We start from the raw sequence: 16,913 nt of genomic DNA, 5'->3' as shown, positions 1-16,913 counted from the left end.
GTTTGTCATGTGGTGGGTACGGCAATGCACTGTATCAGTGCGTGCTCCTAACCTCTATCCAATTTATGATATATATTGTTGTATCATACCAACTTAATTATACATAAGACGGTGCAAAGGTTTACAAATCAATTTACTCACTTGCATAACTTACCTCTAAGTTGTGGATATTTCTAAGCAAGAACAATAGACCAAAAAGTGCTATAAAGACAAAGAAAGGCAGGTATTTGGAAAGATTACTCCACATGGTAATTTGTGATCTCCCCTTCATCCATCTTCATCTTCACAGATCCAGAATCGCTATATTTTTAGTTAAGATTGCCAATACAGTAATCATGTGCACATCCTAAACAAAAAAGAAACACATGGTTTATGAATCCAAGAGTGAAACATGTAACAATACAAGCAACATGTACTTTCATTTTTATAGGCCTTCCTCTTTTTGGAAATTAGACATTTACCGCCACCAATGTATCTGGTAACTCTGGTTTCCCCTCACATTATGCTTAGTTACCTGGTAACTCTAAATTGGCCCCCAGTGAATAGGCAATAGTAATTACTGTATGTGAGTGTGTGTGCTGCCCTGCCCAATATTTATTTCAGCCTAATTATTATAGGATAAGCTATAGCTTCATGGGAAAAATGGTATTTGAAAGGTGAAGTTGAACAAAATGCAGATAAAAAGGGAAGCAAGCTATTAAAAAATCCCTCAGAAAGTACAAATCTGATGTTCAAACTTCTGTAAAAATGTAACTATTTATTCCGTTTTTCTAATACCACATATTTCTGTTTTTCAGACTTCCACACCCAATTTTCACATTGGACTAATGATTGTTTATAACAGTTGTAACAAGATTAAGCCCTTGTAATCATGAATTAGATTCAATCAGTTAAAAGTTTAATGAATAGATTAATGATATCAAGGTAACCACAACTGCAATTGTTTGCACATTGTGCAAGGGACTGTAGTTTAGATGTAGTGGTAGCACCCACAACTCACAGACGCACACCTACTCTGATTGAACTTTCATCTGTATATTCATGCAGAATAACTTAATATAAAATGAGTGTAAACTATAATGTTTATTTAATTTCATCAGAAATATAAACAAATTATAAGGAATTGTGAGATTAATTTGCCACTGAAATGCCACATCGTGCTGATGGCAGCAAAGATATGAAGAAGGCAGCAGCAGCCTTTAACTATGTAACCATTTTTTGTCATTAAGCTTTACATCAAGTCTTCAAATTCTTTTATTATTTTTGTCCATCTACAGCTTATTCAGTTAACCTCATGGGAAATCACTGCCTAGACTTCTTCCATTTGTGTTCAAGAAAATTCTCTTGTTAATTATTTATCACTCTTCTTGAAAAATAAAGATGATTTATAAATGTGGGACGCTTACTTAAATATGTAAGATGTGTGGAAGACGAATGTTCTCTTCGTTCCCTTGTACTAATTCATGTCTGAGAAGTAAGCTTTACGAAACCAAGTAACATCATGCTTTGTTTTAGCAAACAGAAAAATATTTGTGCAAAGGACTCAAGGTCTGAGCATTCCACACATGAGTCTAACTTATCACGTTTTCCCTTAGCTTACATCTGAACGCCATAACAAAAAGGGGCCAAGAAATCAAGTTGCATAAGGGACATTGAAGGGGCTCAAGGATTGTGTATAATAAAGTGTTGACTGTTACATTTTATAATGATATTAAATTACGCATTCTAGGGGTATAAAACTGGACCCCACCCAACAGACGGGGTTCAGAAGAGCCCTGACGCTGTCATGTATATTTGATTGTCTGCTTTTCTGAAACTCTTCTCACCGTGACTCTGACAATAAAGCTGCTTTATAACCACACCTGCTGTCGGGTCTGCGATTTCGTCCACAGATGCCATGATGTCTTAAATCAATTTCTGCATATATACATCAAACCAAAATGATCATCCTAGCAGTTGTGCTTGAAATGCAAAATATACACAATCTAGTAAAATAAATTAATTTTTACATACATGGACAGAAACAAATTGTATCAGAAAACAGCAGACCCTAATAAATCACAAAGTTTCTGCCTGAAACTGTAGTACAAAAATGATCACTTACCTCAGATCATTTTAGACCAATGGTAACAAAAAGATAATGATGGTAGAATTAACATTTAGTTTTTTCCTGTCGAATTTTGGTCTCATAGTGGGAAATAAAGTCTGTAGCAAAGATGGAAATCCCTTTATCATTTTGTAGCCGAAAAAGAAATGTTTGCTAAATATTGCCGCAGTCGTCATCACTGTTGCATGTGTAGTAGGGAAACCATGCCCACCACAAGGAGAGCTTTATAATACCATCCATAAGTGTCCATATTGTATATAGTTACCAATCAATTTATACAAGCAGATATGCTAATGTTCTAACAATGTGTTTTTGTGCTGTGAAAGTGATCAGACTAAGTGATAACATCTCAGGTATCTAGGATCAGATTTTGATGTTATATCATTCTAGGAAAAGAAACTAGGTTGTCCATTTTAAATATGGTAGGCTGCTGCCTACAAAGACATGAGAAGTCCACAATGCTCAATTGGTTGTAGTTATAGGCAAGTTTGACAAAAATAGATACACAACTTTAATGTATACAAGATTAATATACTCATACTTAACCCATCTAGCCATTCATCTGTTGTCTATAACTAATGTTTGTATTACAGAGCAGTGGGTACCAGAACCTGTGTCTCTAGCATCTCTACATCTCTAGGTTCAGACACAAGGCAGGAATCATCTTTGGATGTAACACTCATGTACAAACCACCCTTGATTCCAATTAAACAATTAAGAGTCTCTAATTAACTTAACATAAACATCCTTAAAAATGTAAAATCACAAAACCAAGAGGAAATACAGAGAACTAGCAAATATCTACACAAACAGTAATCTGGCCCCATGAATTGCAGCAGCCACTATACTGCAATGCTGCCTTCAAAGGAAAGAGATGTTTTCAATTAATGAACAAAATTACTTTAGAAACCCACTGTAATTTAACCTACTCAAATAATATTCTGTCCGAATATCCCTGGTGTATAGCAGGTATTACTGCTGCTAACTAAGACACTATAAAGTAAGATGAGACAGGTTAGTTCAAGCTCTTAGGCTGATTTTAGTAAATAAAGCAAATGGTATCTGAAAAATCTACATTATTAGAAACTGACTAAATGTGTACAAAAATTATCTTCTTAAACTCATTTACTATTTTAAAGGCAATTAAATAGTATTTAGGCATCATGATACTGCTACTATGCCTGATAGTCATCCTGACATGGATATATATTTTGGCCAGAATCCAGTGATAGAACAACATCCTTAAATAAAGATGAACAACACAATTTTTGGATTTGACAGCAATTACATATCACAGAGTGTCCAGGAGAATCCTGCTGAGTGGTTGGCTGAAATGGTTGGCACAGCCTGTCATCAAGGGGATGACAACTATCTATCCATTATCTAAAGCTACTTTCATCTAATGCAGATTTTCCCAAGGTAACTTTTCTTTTCTGTTAGTTACATTTCTAATACAACAGCAGACATATTCCTCAGAATGTACAACATAATCCTTTTAAAATAGAACTCCACAAAAGAACAGAAACTAGATTGGAAATTATCTGAATTTCTGTGTTAGTGTTTGTGATCCACTCTACTAATGAACCACACATTACCAAATAAAAACAATCATTAAATTAAATTTAACTAAGGCCTCATTTGTACCAGGCATAACTTTCAATCTTCATTTCCATTTTCAAACATGTTTGAAAATATATTGAGCTGCCTGGTTGTTGTGATGTGAGATTTTGCATATAACTTGATAAATGTTTTGTATGTCTTGATTTATAATTTAGGCAAACCAATGTAATTTAGTGTTACTTTGGAGAGAGGCTTTCGTGTTTGCCCCCAACCCACCGGTCCCCCCAACCCCCCAAAGGTTACGACTTTTCTTTGTAATTTTACGACAGGGTTTGGGGGATGTGTTTTAAACCAGTTTGGCGAGTGTTTCTCTGCTAAAGTCTTTCTCCCATCCCCCACAGAAAGCCAGGATGTTTAACATATGGTTTGGGGGTTCAGGTGTTAAGATGTTCTATTTCACCCATTGGTCTGAGATATGGCTGTTTGGAATTGGCTTGTCTCAGAGGCCATTAAGTACCATGATGTCCTATTGGTTCTAGGAATTGGAGAGAACATCTATAAATGCTTAAAGAGATAGTTTGGGAAAAGGGACTAATTAGCAGTTAGATACAAAACCAGGTCAGTTTTAGGAATTCACACAATAGACTAAATTGCAGTGGACTTGTCTCATTTTGAACCACCAGATCTGATGACATATGAAGCTGGAGCAGATGCAAGTCATCAGGAGCAGATCCACATTCTTCAGATTGTCTTTGAAATAAAGAAGATATGTAATGGACAAATGGTCACGAACAACTTTTAACACTGGGAGGGCAAATACTGCAAATCAATGAACAAGTTATGCATCAGACTCTTTAATCAATTTAAAGACATTGTTTATAAAGACATTGTACAAAACATTCATCGGGGTGGAGTGTTGGGATGTGAGATTTTGCATATAACTTGATAAATGTTTTGCATGTCTTTATTTATAATTTAGGCAAACCAATGTAATTTAGTGTTACTTTGAAGAGAGGCTTTCGTGTTTGCTCCCCCGTTTACGACTTTTCTTTGTAATTTTACGAAAGGGTTTGGGGGATGTGTTTTAAACCAGTTTGCCGAGTGTTTTTCTGCTAAAGTCTTTCTCCCATCCCCCACAGAAAGCCAGGATATTTAACATATGGTTTGGGGGTTCAGGTGTTAAGATGTTCTATTTCACCCATTGGTCTGAGATATGGCTGTTTGGAATTGGCTTGTCTCAGAGGCCTTTAAGTACCATGATGTCCTATTGGTTCTAGGAATTGAGAGGAGAGAACATCTATAAATGTACATGCTTAACCTCACATTCTCTATCTAACCAACATATGATGAAGAAGCATCTCTCTTGCTAACCTGTGATGATGTAGAAGTATCTTTCTCTTACTGATCTGATGAAGAAGACCATCACACTATGAACTGAAGACAACACAATGAACAGCACAGCTTCAGCCATTTTGAACAGACATGTGGCTGAAAGCTGAGCACCAATGATGCCTTAACTAGAGACATTAAGTAACTACAAGTCTGTGTGCCACCTGAATTACACATCACCATTTTATCAGGTTGTATGGTTGCCAATATTCAAATGTACTTTGCATTTTGTTACTATTTATGAATATTATCAATAATACATTATTTTATGTGTAACTTAACTCCTGCTTGTCTTTTTACTACATCTAATTACCTGAGGTTGTAGATATAGAAGGGAAGGTGGCGATAAGTTATATAAAATAATACATTATAAACAGTGGTAAGTCTGTGAGATTATGCATTCTAAGGCTACATATTAATAGTACAATATGGGAAAGTAGAGCAATATATACTGTATATTACTCTACCAAGACAAAACACTGGTCCATCTGCTTTTCTTTAATAACAAATCATAAGTAATGCTGATAGTTCATAATAAGTAGCTTCTGGTTTAGTAATACATAGAGTTAGATCTAGATAAAGTAAACATAATTAAGATTAGATGGAAAGGTTTGAGGATTTGGAAAAGACAGATGAATCAGAGTCTCTTTTAAACCAGAGTAAATGCAGAAGGAAAGAAACTAGTTTTGTGGTAAACGGTTCTTGATTTTAGTGGCCACTAATGTTTTTGTGATGGCAGTAACCGAAAGAGATGGTTAGCCAGGTGTGTGTAGATTTTGATTATATTTTCTGTATTTTTCCTTATAATATATACAAGTCCTCAGCAAAGGGCAGTATCAGGGATAGAATCGTTTCTGCTCTCTAAATTACAGGATACAGTTCATCTTTTGAATGAGCAGTCAAATTTCCATACCAGAGAGTTGGTCGAAAGTAAGGATGCTTTCAATGGCGGTTCTATAAAGCTGACCCAGCACTGAATAGGAAAGGGTAAACTTTTTATGCTGACACGGAGAAAAGAAACATATGCTACTAAGCTTTTTTGAAAACTTATGTTTTCATCACAGGTCAGTCATGCCAAAAAACTTTAAGTTGATGGTAACACCATTCATAGCCAGGGGGGAAACTATTCCTACTGTTTTCAGAGTATTTAGTTTTGAGATTACTGAGGTTGCACCGACTGTCCAGCCAATACACCTCCCTCTTATATAGTACCCTACGCGTGCCTGTGATCAGGTCTAGCAACTAGTGGCTGCCTTCATGTTGAAAGCAAATTTATTTTATTACTAATGCTAACACTTCTCAGAATCATCACAGACCAAAATATTAATATCTTCTTTATATATAATATACTACCATGGCTGTTCATTTGTCTGTTCAGGATTTTAAATCACCTGTAGCTCACAAACTGTTTGGCCGATTGACCTGAAATTTGGTACACATATACTACATGACCTCTACTGTCCGCTTTCGAGGTGTGTGGAAGACAAATGTTCTCTTCGTTCCCTTGTACTAATTCATGTCTGAGAAGTAAGCCTTACAAAAATAGAAGTAAGCCTTACAAAAATATGTAATAGCATGCTTTGTTTTAACAAACAGAAAAATATTTGTGCAAAGGACTCCAAGGGTCTAAGCATTCCACACATGAGTCTGCCTTATCACGTTTTCCCTTAGCTTGCATCTGAACGCCATAACAAAAGGGGCCAAGAAATCAAGTTGCATAAGGAACATTGAAGGGGCTCAAGGATTGTGTATAATAAAAGTGTTGACTGTTGCATTTTATAATGATATTAAATCACGCATTCTAGGGGTATAAAACTGGACCCCACCCAAAAGACGGGGTTCAGAAGAGCCCTGACGCCGTCATGTATATTTGATTGTCTGCTTTTCTGAAACTCTTCTCACCGTGACTCTGAAAAATAAAGCTGCTTTGTAACCACACCTGCTGTCTGGTCTGAGTTTTCGTCCACAGGTGATGATTTTTATTACTCTTTTTATTTGTACTTTATTTTATTGTAGATTCAACTCTTGGCAGCGCGCAGCAGGGCGAATGTGCGGTGCATGTGTACAGGCGCCGTTCTCATCCCTACCACCTTCACCGTCACTTCCTCTACCCCTTCATATCTTAAATCATGATTGAGGCAGATTGAAGACTTAAGTGCCAGCTTAAGTGACAAATTAAGAGAAACGTACTAAGTAATTGCAATACAAAAACTGAATTAATCAGTTTTAATGCGAAAAGATGCCAACGGAAGAAGAGGAGAAGCGGGCCGCTAGGGTGGAGAAACGAAGAGCTGCTCAGGAAGCAGCAAGCGCATCAAGCTCTGAGTAAACGAATTTTAAACATACAGAGAAAGAGGATAAAAACTATAATTCAATTGTACTCACTGCATGTTATTGTTCTGTCTGCCGTTACTGGTATCTCATATTTTCCGTGAGGTCTTGATTTACATACAGAATAAACCTATAAAACCTGTAATACTTGCTCACCTGATACTGATCTTACATGCAGTTCCGAAACATTTACATTATTACTGCATATACATGTCATAATTGAGCCTAACCTGGAATCAAATGGGGGTCTTCAGCCTCAAATTGTTGTGATTTGTCTTATTTTATTAATTTCTTGCTAGATTACCTGAATTCTTTTCAGAATACCTTATATTCTATTACGGTTTTTCGGGTCACAAACTCTGTTTCTGTTATTATTTTTTACCTTAGAATCTGTTTTAATATGGTTGTAAATATTTTGCATCTTTTTACAACTGTATTTTGTTTTCCATGCAGCAGTTTTCAAAATGTTCGCTATACAACATATTATAGTGGGGTGTATGATGCTGACACGATCATTTCCATGGCATTCCGAGTTTGATGATAATTTAAGAAAATTAAAGTTGACCACAATTTGATATTTGAGTTCATTTCAGGATAAGACTTTAGATTTCCAATATTAAATAGTGATTTTGTTTTGACAAAAGATCAGACACACCAACGTTTCTTCTCCTGGTCACCTCTATTACTTTCCTGTGCCTTACATATTTTCAGATGGATTTCATCAGTGCCTTTTGAAATAACAGCATCTTAAATATTTTAAAATAATGTTCTTATGGAAAATAACAACCCTGAAATATACATTGATTGAAGTGGAACCAAGATCTTCTGATACCTATACTGTTTTTCCTAAATACTGTAAAAGAGTTTCTTTCTTGAATACTTTCTGCTTCAATTTAGTATTCCTCAAGCTTTTGTTTTAAGGAAAGATACTCAGAATGTTCTTACATTGAATGCAGGTGTGACACATGGCATATACTATCATGGTAAATTTATCAAAATGTGATTCTCAGTGGTACAAAGGTACAGTATCATTTCGAAATATCTTCAATTGTATTTTAAACTCATCTCAGCAAATGATATTACCATAGCATATGGGGGAAGTAGTTTGACAGGATTATATGTAAATGAAAGGTTTTCATAATTTGGAACTAAATTATGCTTAAATTTCTTCAGCAATGTACATCCACAGGAGGGATTTCATGGACTTTGTTTCCATGTTTGCATAGACTGAAATGCTAAACTAACTGACTGAATTTCTAAACTTGCTTCAATTCAGCTGTTAATCTTAGTTAAGGTTTAACATTCTTGTTTGTTTTGATTAATGTTTAACAATTGATCATTTAGCTTTTATTTAAAAAGAGGCTCAATGACAAATCTATTCAAATATTGTACTTTAACGTACTGTGTGTATTTGAACAGTATACCAATTACTAAAAGTTTAATTTAGAATATTAATAACAAGGAAAGGAGGCATTACTCAGCACTCACAAGATGGGTATCTTCTTCTTTCGGCTCCTCCCATTAGGGGTTGCCACAGTGGATCATCTTCTTCCATATCTTTCTGTCCTCTGCATCTTGTTCTGTTACACCCATCACCTGCATGTCCTCTCTCACCACATCCATAAACATTCGCTTAGGCCTTCCTCTTTTTCTCTTCCCTGACAGCTCTATCCTTAGCATCCTTTCCCCAATATACCCAGCATCTCTCCTCTGCACATGTCCAAACCAACTCAATCTCGCCTTTCTGACTTCGTCTCCCAACCGTCCATCCTCCTGTGCAAATCTTAGCATCTTTAACTCTGCCACTTCCAGCTCTGTCTCCTGCTTTCTGGTCAGTGCTACTATCTCCAACCCATATAACATAACTGGTCTCACTACCGTCCTTTAGACCTTCCCTTTCACTCTTGTTGATACCTATCTGTCACAAATTACTCCTGACACTCTTCTTCACCCATTCCAGCCTGCCTGCACTCTCTTTTTCACCTCTCTTCCACAATCCCCATTACTCTGTACTGTTGATCCCAAGTATTTAAACTCATCCACCTTTGCCAACTCTACTCCTTGCATCCTCACCATTCCACTGACCTCCCTCTCATTTACACACATGTATTCTGTCTTGTTTCTACTGACCTTCATTCCTCTCCTCTCTAGAGCATATCTCCACCTCTCCAGGGTCTCCTCAACCTGCTCCCTACTATTGCTACAGATCACAATATCATCAGGAAACATCACAGTCCACGGGGACTCCTGTCTAATCTCGTCTGTCAACCTGTCCATCACCATTGCAAATAAGAAAGGGCTCAGGGCTGATCCATGATGTAATCCCACCTCCAACTTGAATGCATCCGTCACTCCTACCGCAGACCTCACCACTGTCACACTTCCCTTGTATATACAAAACTTAAAAGAAATGGTGAGGCGGCCTTCTGCTGCTATGCACCTAAAATCTGAAATAGCCTGCCAATAGGAATTTGCCAGGCTGATACAGCAGAGCACTTTAAAACACTGCTGAAAACATATTAATTTAACATGGCCTTTCTATAACTTCAATTTAACTTAATCCTGATACTCTATATGTTCAATTTCCTCATAATAACTATTCATGGTGGCTCTAAAATCCGTACTGACCCCTACTCTCTCTTCTGTTTCTTTTTCCAGTTTCTTTGTGGTGGTGGCCTGCGCCACCTCCACCTACTCAAAGCTTCATGATGCTCCAACAATGATGGATGCATTAAAAGGCAGAATTCTTCGTGACCAACTTCATCAAGCCCTTCGGTGAGAACCCTAAATCCAAAGAGGACTGTTTCATTTATGTTAGGTAGAATGCCCAGAGGGGACTGGGCAGTCTAATGGTCTGGAATCCCTACAGATTTTATTTTTTCTCCAGCCATCTGGAGTTTTTTTTGTTTTTTCTGTCCCCCCTGGCCATTGAACCTTACTCTTATTCGATGTTAATTAATGTTGATTTATTTTGTTTTCTTATTGTGTCTTTTATTTTTCTATTCTTTATTATGTAAAGCACTTTGAGCTACTGTTTGTATGAAAATGTGCTATATAAATAAATGTTGTTGTTGTTGTTATATCCTGTACAACTCTTATGTACTTCTCTGCCACTCCCGACTTCCTTATAAAATACCACAGCTCCTCTCGAGGCACCCTGTTGTATGCTTTCTCCAGGTCCAAAACGACGCAATGTAACATCTTCTGGGCTTCTCTAAACTTCTCCATGAACATCCTCAGAGCAAACATTGCATCTGTGGTGGTCTTTCTTGGCATGAAACCATACTGCTGCTCATTAATCATCACCTCACTTCTTAACCTAGCTCCCACATAACTTCATGATGTGGCTCATCAATTTTATTCAACCTGTAGTTACTTCAGTCCTGCACATCCCCTTTATTCTTAAATATCGGCACCAGTACACTTCTTCTCCACCCCTCAGGCATCCACTCACTTTTCAAGATTCCATTAAACAATCTGGTTAAAAACTACACTGCCATCTCTCCTAAACACCTCCATGCTTCCATAGGTACTGTATGTCATCTGGACCAACGGCCTTTTCATTTTTCATCCTCTTCATAGCTGTCCTTACTTCCTCCTTGCTAATCCGTTGCACTTTCTGATTCACTATCTCCACATCATCCAACCTCTTCTCTCTCTCGTTCTCTTCATTCATCAGTCTCTAAAAGTACTCTTTCCACCTGCTCAACACACTCTCCTCACTTGCGAGTACGTTTCCATCTTTATCCTTTATCACCCTAACCTGCTGCACCTTTCCCAGCTCAGTCCCTCTGTCTAGCCAATCAGTACAGTTCATTTTCTACCTCCTTAGTGTCCAACCTCTCATACAACTCATCATACGCCTTTTCTTTAGACTTCGCCACCTCTCTCTTCAGCTTGCGCCTTATCTCCTTGTACTCTTGTCTACTTTCTACATCTCTCTGACTATCCCACTTATTCTTTGCCATCCTCTTCCTCTGTATACTCTCCTGTATTTCCTCATTCCACCACCAGGTTTCCTTTTCCTCCTTCCTCTTTCCAGATGTCACACCAAGCACCCTTCTTGCTATTACCCTTACTACATCTGCTGTAGTTTCCCAGCTGTCTGGTCACTCTTCACTGCCACACAGTGTCTGTCTCCTCCTCCTCACTTAACTCAACCTTGCAGTCTTCCTTGTTCAACTTCCACCATTTGATCCTTGGTTCTGCCCTCACTCTCTTCTTGATCTCCAACATCATCCTACAGACCACCATCCTAAGCTGCTTAACTACACTTTCCACTGCCACCACTTTGCACTCCTCAATCTCCTTCAGATCAACACTTCTGCATAGGATGTAATCTACCTGTGTGCATCTTCCTCCACTCTTGTATGTAACCCTATGTTCCTCCCTCTTCTTAAAATACGTATTCACCACAACCATGTCCATTCTTTTGGCAAAATCCACTATCCTCTGACCTTATTCATTCCTCTCCTTAACACCATACCTACCCATCACCTCCTCGTCTCCACTGCTCCCTTAACCAACATGCCCAGTGAAATCCGCTTCAATCACCACTTTCTGTCCCTTGGGTACACTCTTCATGACTTCATCTAACTCACTCCAAAAATCTTCTTTCTCACCCATTGCACACACAACTTGCGGTGCATATGCACTGACAACATTCATCATCACACATCCAATTTCCAGCTTCATAATCATTACTTGCCCGACATACTGTTCCTTCAGAATAACTCCTACCCCATTTCTCCTCCCATCCACACCATGATAAAACAATTTGAATCCACCTCCAATCCACCTGGCCTTACTCCCCTTCCATTTAGTCTCTTGCATGAACAATATATCAACCTTCCTTCTCTCCATCATATCTGATAACTCTCTCCCCTTACCAGTCACACTGACAACATTTAAAGTTCCTACCCTCAGTTCCACTCTCTTTACTTTCCTCCTCTTCTCCTGCCTCCGGACATGTCTGCTCTTCTTCTTCTCCTTCTTCTTCTAAGGCCAACAGTAGCCCAATTTCCACCAGCACCCTGTTGGCTAACAGTACTTGTGGAGGTCATTGTTAACCCAGGGCTTGACCAATCCGGTATGGAAATTTGTATTGTTGTCCGCATATTGATTTGGCAAAATTTTACACTGGATGCCCTTCCTGACGTAACCCTCCCCATTTATCCGGGCTTGGGATTGGCACGAAGAAACACACTGGTTTGTGCATCCCCTGTAGCTGGGCAAGATGGGCATATTGTTGCTTAAGATAAAAAAAATAATAATAAGCTAGAGACTTGTTTATACGTGACGAGTCGCAAGAGTCCACCAGAGCCTCACATTAGTGACTGCATGCCTCAAAAAGTTTGTAAATGCACAGTCCAGTGTTTGTCGACTACACATGTACTAGACAAGAAAACATACACTAATTGGTGAAAAAATTGTGTGAAGTGCTGCTACTTGCATTTACACAATCCAACAGTAAAAGCACACAGTGATACCCAAATATCCACATATTCATGGCAAGAAAAAGTCCAGACCCTGGACAAAAATGAAAATGTCTGCTGGCATAAATGGAAATACCTGTGAGATTGATATGTAAAGGCAAAGAAATAACTTCTGGGGAAAAGTCTGGGGGATTCTGCAGCTACAGAGTATTGTGTGCCACGTACCAAACACTTGAACTATGAGCAAACCAGGTTCCATATCCTATCTGCACAACCACATCTGCAGCTGTCTGTGCCCAAGTATAGATGTGCTATAAGAATAACCTTAGCTGCTTTGAATAACCTAAGCTGATATGAGTCTGCCTTTACTGTAAATGACATATGTGCTGCTTAGACAAAGAATGAAGATTACCTTAAAACTGCTGAATCCTATAATTCTGGTAATGGTATTAGATGCTTAGATCAGTACAGTTTGATTAAACTGCTAATATGCGTATGATTTCTCATTGGTGGGAATAAGATCTTATTATTTAATTCCAGGTTAGTAAAGATAAGAGGGTTTGCCCTCAATAGAGTCTATGCATATTGTAGTCAGGTGAAACAGTGCTGTATGTGCAAGGGTGAACTGATGGGTATGCTATGGCTGATGATACACAACTCTGGCAAAAAGAAAATATGAACACAGAAGTGAAGGTGCTATACAGTATAATACTACTGTTTGGAGTATTTGCTTCCACATAGCAAAGGAGCTACGATTTAGGGTGTGCATGAAAAGCAAAGCATTTTCCGTATTATTGCATTGGAGATGTCCGTCTGCAAGACAGGACAGAATCAGGAAACTAGTCTGAGCAATATATTTGATACTTATTTAGCAGTTTTATTTCTCCTTTAATCACTTCTGCACATTTCCTAGACAATGGGAATACAGTGTCAATGTAAATCCTTTTGCCTCTAAGGCAGTATCTTGCATCTTATATTTTTAATTGACATTCCTTTTGCCCAAGGATAGCCCTTTACACTTTTGTATGTTAAATTGCAATTCTGAAGTGTTTGCCCAGTTCTTAAGATTGTCCAAAAAAGCAACAATTATATAAACAGCACAGTGGTGAGTGCCACTGCTAACATGGAACTTGGCCAAATTCAGTATGGTCAACTGTTGGTGTGGAGTTTGAAAATTTTCTCCATATGTGTCTAGGTTTTCTTTCAGGTAATGTGCTTGCATTCCAAAAACATAGCTTAGTTAATTATTCTAATTTAGGCCACCGTGAGTGTGAGTGGATATTTGAGTATATGTGCACTATGTTGAACTGGTGCCAGTGGTGAATTTGTTTGTCAATGCTGCTCCAGAAACCTATAACCCTGAACTGGGCTAAGTAGGTGTGAGAACTAAATTGAGTAGCTTGTAAAATATGTGATGTAAACACTGGAAAAGCAGTCAAAAACTAAACATTTCTTTATCATTTGGCATTTAATGGACTCCCAAAAATACAGAATTGACCCTCTGAAACATAATGTCTATATCTGAAACTCCTGAATGATCATAAGGTAAATAAATCCAAATAGCAAAAAGTGTATAAGTGCATGCAGTGCACATATACTTAGAAGAATAAAGATTTTTTATTTAATAAAGAATGAATTAAATGAAATAAAGAATGAAATAAATGTCATAAACAAGAAAAATGAGAAACTGCATCAGGGTGTGAAAGACCTGGAGCAATGTTTAAGTACTAAGTTTACCATAACCTTTACAGAAATGCAACGAAAAACTGATGAAAACATACAGGAAAATTCAAGGAAGTTGGAGAGTAAAATTAAAATACTTGCTGCTCAGCTTGAAGATGTTAAGCAAACGTTCACGACCCATATTGAAATGGTTGAACAATCGGCTTCCGCCGCGGATGAAAAAGCAACGGCTGCAAAATCAGAATGCAAAGTGCTCACTGACAAACTTACAACACTGGAAGATACAGTAGATATAGAAGGAACAATATGAGAATTCAAGGTCTTCCCGAAAAACGGGAAAGTCCAAACCCAGTGAAATTCACAGATAAACTATGCTCTAAAATAACTGGAGAGAACTTTAAATCGGACATCGAGATCTCTGCAGCCTGTTAAGTTTATAATTAAGGTAAACATAGTAATACTGAATTATTGTTGTTGTCCCCTTTAAGACAATGTATCTTCCTTATGTGGGGATGCTTGGAATTTTGGTAGTTTTTATGTAGTTTGTATTGCAGCTCTTTTTCAGTTCGTATTTTTCTGCATGTTTGAAAGTAAAGTACAGTATTTCATATTCAAACTGGTGAGCTTATTGAAGACTAACACAGCCTACCTTAAATGTGGATTGAATGTCTCCAAACCAAAAAGCCTAATTGCTCATTTCGAGAAACTACAGGCCAAACAAAATCTCATGTTCTTTCTCACAAAGGAAGATGAGATTATTTTTGAAAATACCCGCATTGGAGAGAAAGAGAGCAATGGTATTTCTATTTTATCCCTTATACCCCAATAACAGTTAGTGACAACATAACAATATGCTTCATAGCTGTATCACTTGGCAATAATATGAAATCTATGTCAAAGCTATCGTATGTACAATGTACTACTTTAACCTAAGACTACAAAATGTCAACAAAATTTCAGAAGAAATATTTCTATGACTAAATAATGAACTATGTGAGCTGGAATGTTAAAGGTCTCAATCATGAATTAAAGAGAAGGTACTCTCGCACTTAATAAGTCTAAATGCCAAGGCAGTATTTTTACAGAAAACTCACTTATTAACAAAAGATCAGTTTTGGTGGCAAAGAGAGTGGTCTGGCCAAATTCTTCACTCTATCATTCAGGGAAAACTGGGTGGTAGGATTAGCACTCCAGCTACCGTATAAAGACTCACACTGTTCTAATGTGGTGCTGAGTTGTCACCCGCTACACTTGGGTCCCAATTCAGGTGGTTCATTGTGTGATGGGTCTGCATGCTCCCAACCTAGCAATAAAAAGAAAACCAGGGGTGAGGGAATGTTATTACAAAGTATTATCGCATTTATAGTTTCAGATGCAATATCTGATTCTAAACTGCAATATGTCATGGTGACGGGCAATTTATCTAATACTAAAATGATTCTGATTAATATCTATGCACCTAAGGTGGGTGATAAAGATTTCTTTCAAAATGTATTTGCATCTATCCCTAATGTGAGCACTCAGAAAATTATAATGGCCGGAGCACTTTAATTGTTTTAAATCCAGACGTGGACAGATCCTCAGACAAAACGGCGAATACTGCAAAGATAATTACACATCTTGTAATAGATCATAACATCTCACCCATGGAGGTTCTTAAATCCTAACCCAAGAACATACTCCTTCTTCTCACCTGTACATTATTGTTACTCGAGAATTGATTATTTCCTCATCGACAATAATTTTTTGCTCAGTATCAAATCTTGTAAGTACAATGCTATCATTATCTCTGACCATGCCCCTCTGATCATGGAGCTTAAATTACTGCTTCCTACACACTCATCTCGTAGCTGGTGTCTTAACTCCCTGTCATTAGCTGATGAAAACTGTACAAAATTCATATCCATTTCTTAAGACAAATGAATCCTCAGGGGTCTCAGCAGGTACACTCAGGGAACAGACAGATTATTTCAAATCTTTCTCACAAAAATTACCATAATAGATCTAGAATATGCCAGGTTTCCAAATGAGGCACTCTATAGAAAAAGGTTTTGACAGTTTAACCACTTGACTACTAAAGATACAGCTTATCTTTAAATCGCTACATCATTATTATGAAAACAGAGAAAAGGCCAATAAGATCTTAGCCCAACAAATCCACAAGAAGGAAGTCTGTAATGCAATAACAGCAATTAACAACAAAGATGGAGATAAAATTATTGACCATAAAAATATAACTGACACATTTAGAGAGTACTATAAGTCATTATATTCTGCTCAAGATAAGACACAATCTAATGAATTTCTTGTCTCATTAGAGATACCACAGCTAGATACTCTTAGTACTGCGTAATTGGATAAACCTCTGATACTTTCAGAACTACTAGATGCTATTAACTCACTTCAAA

General features: G+C 37.5%; 1 protein-coding gene across 5 annotated transcripts in view; it reads right to left on the bottom strand.

Annotated features, from left to right (window-relative positions):
- The window catches only part of nxpe3 (neurexophilin and PC-esterase domain family, member 3), a 44,342-nt gene that overhangs the window by 17,862 nt on the left and 9,567 nt on the right, over positions 1-16,913 (bottom strand). For 2 of the 5 annotated variants that reach the window (XM_039744607.1, XM_039744611.1), the window contains exon 2: positions 155-346. In XM_039744607.1, coding sequence (XP_039600541.1) covers positions 155-271 — 117 coding nt within the window. In that variant the 5' untranslated portion in view covers positions 272-346. Of the gene's footprint in view, positions 1-154; positions 347-8,875; positions 8,895-15,599; positions 15,683-15,718; positions 15,822-16,913 lie in introns of those variants that run through there. The other 3 variants (XM_039744608.1, XM_039744609.1, XM_039744610.1) reach the window with 3 other exon arrangements.

The sequence above is a fragment of the Polypterus senegalus genome, chromosome 2 (assembly GCF_016835505.1).
Source record: "Polypterus senegalus isolate Bchr_013 chromosome 2, ASM1683550v1, whole genome shotgun sequence".
Classification (NCBI taxonomy): Eukaryota; Metazoa; Chordata; class Cladistia; order Polypteriformes; family Polypteridae; genus Polypterus; species Polypterus senegalus.
Note: the sequence above shows the minus strand (reverse complement) of the source record. Positions and strands in the feature narration are given on the sequence as shown.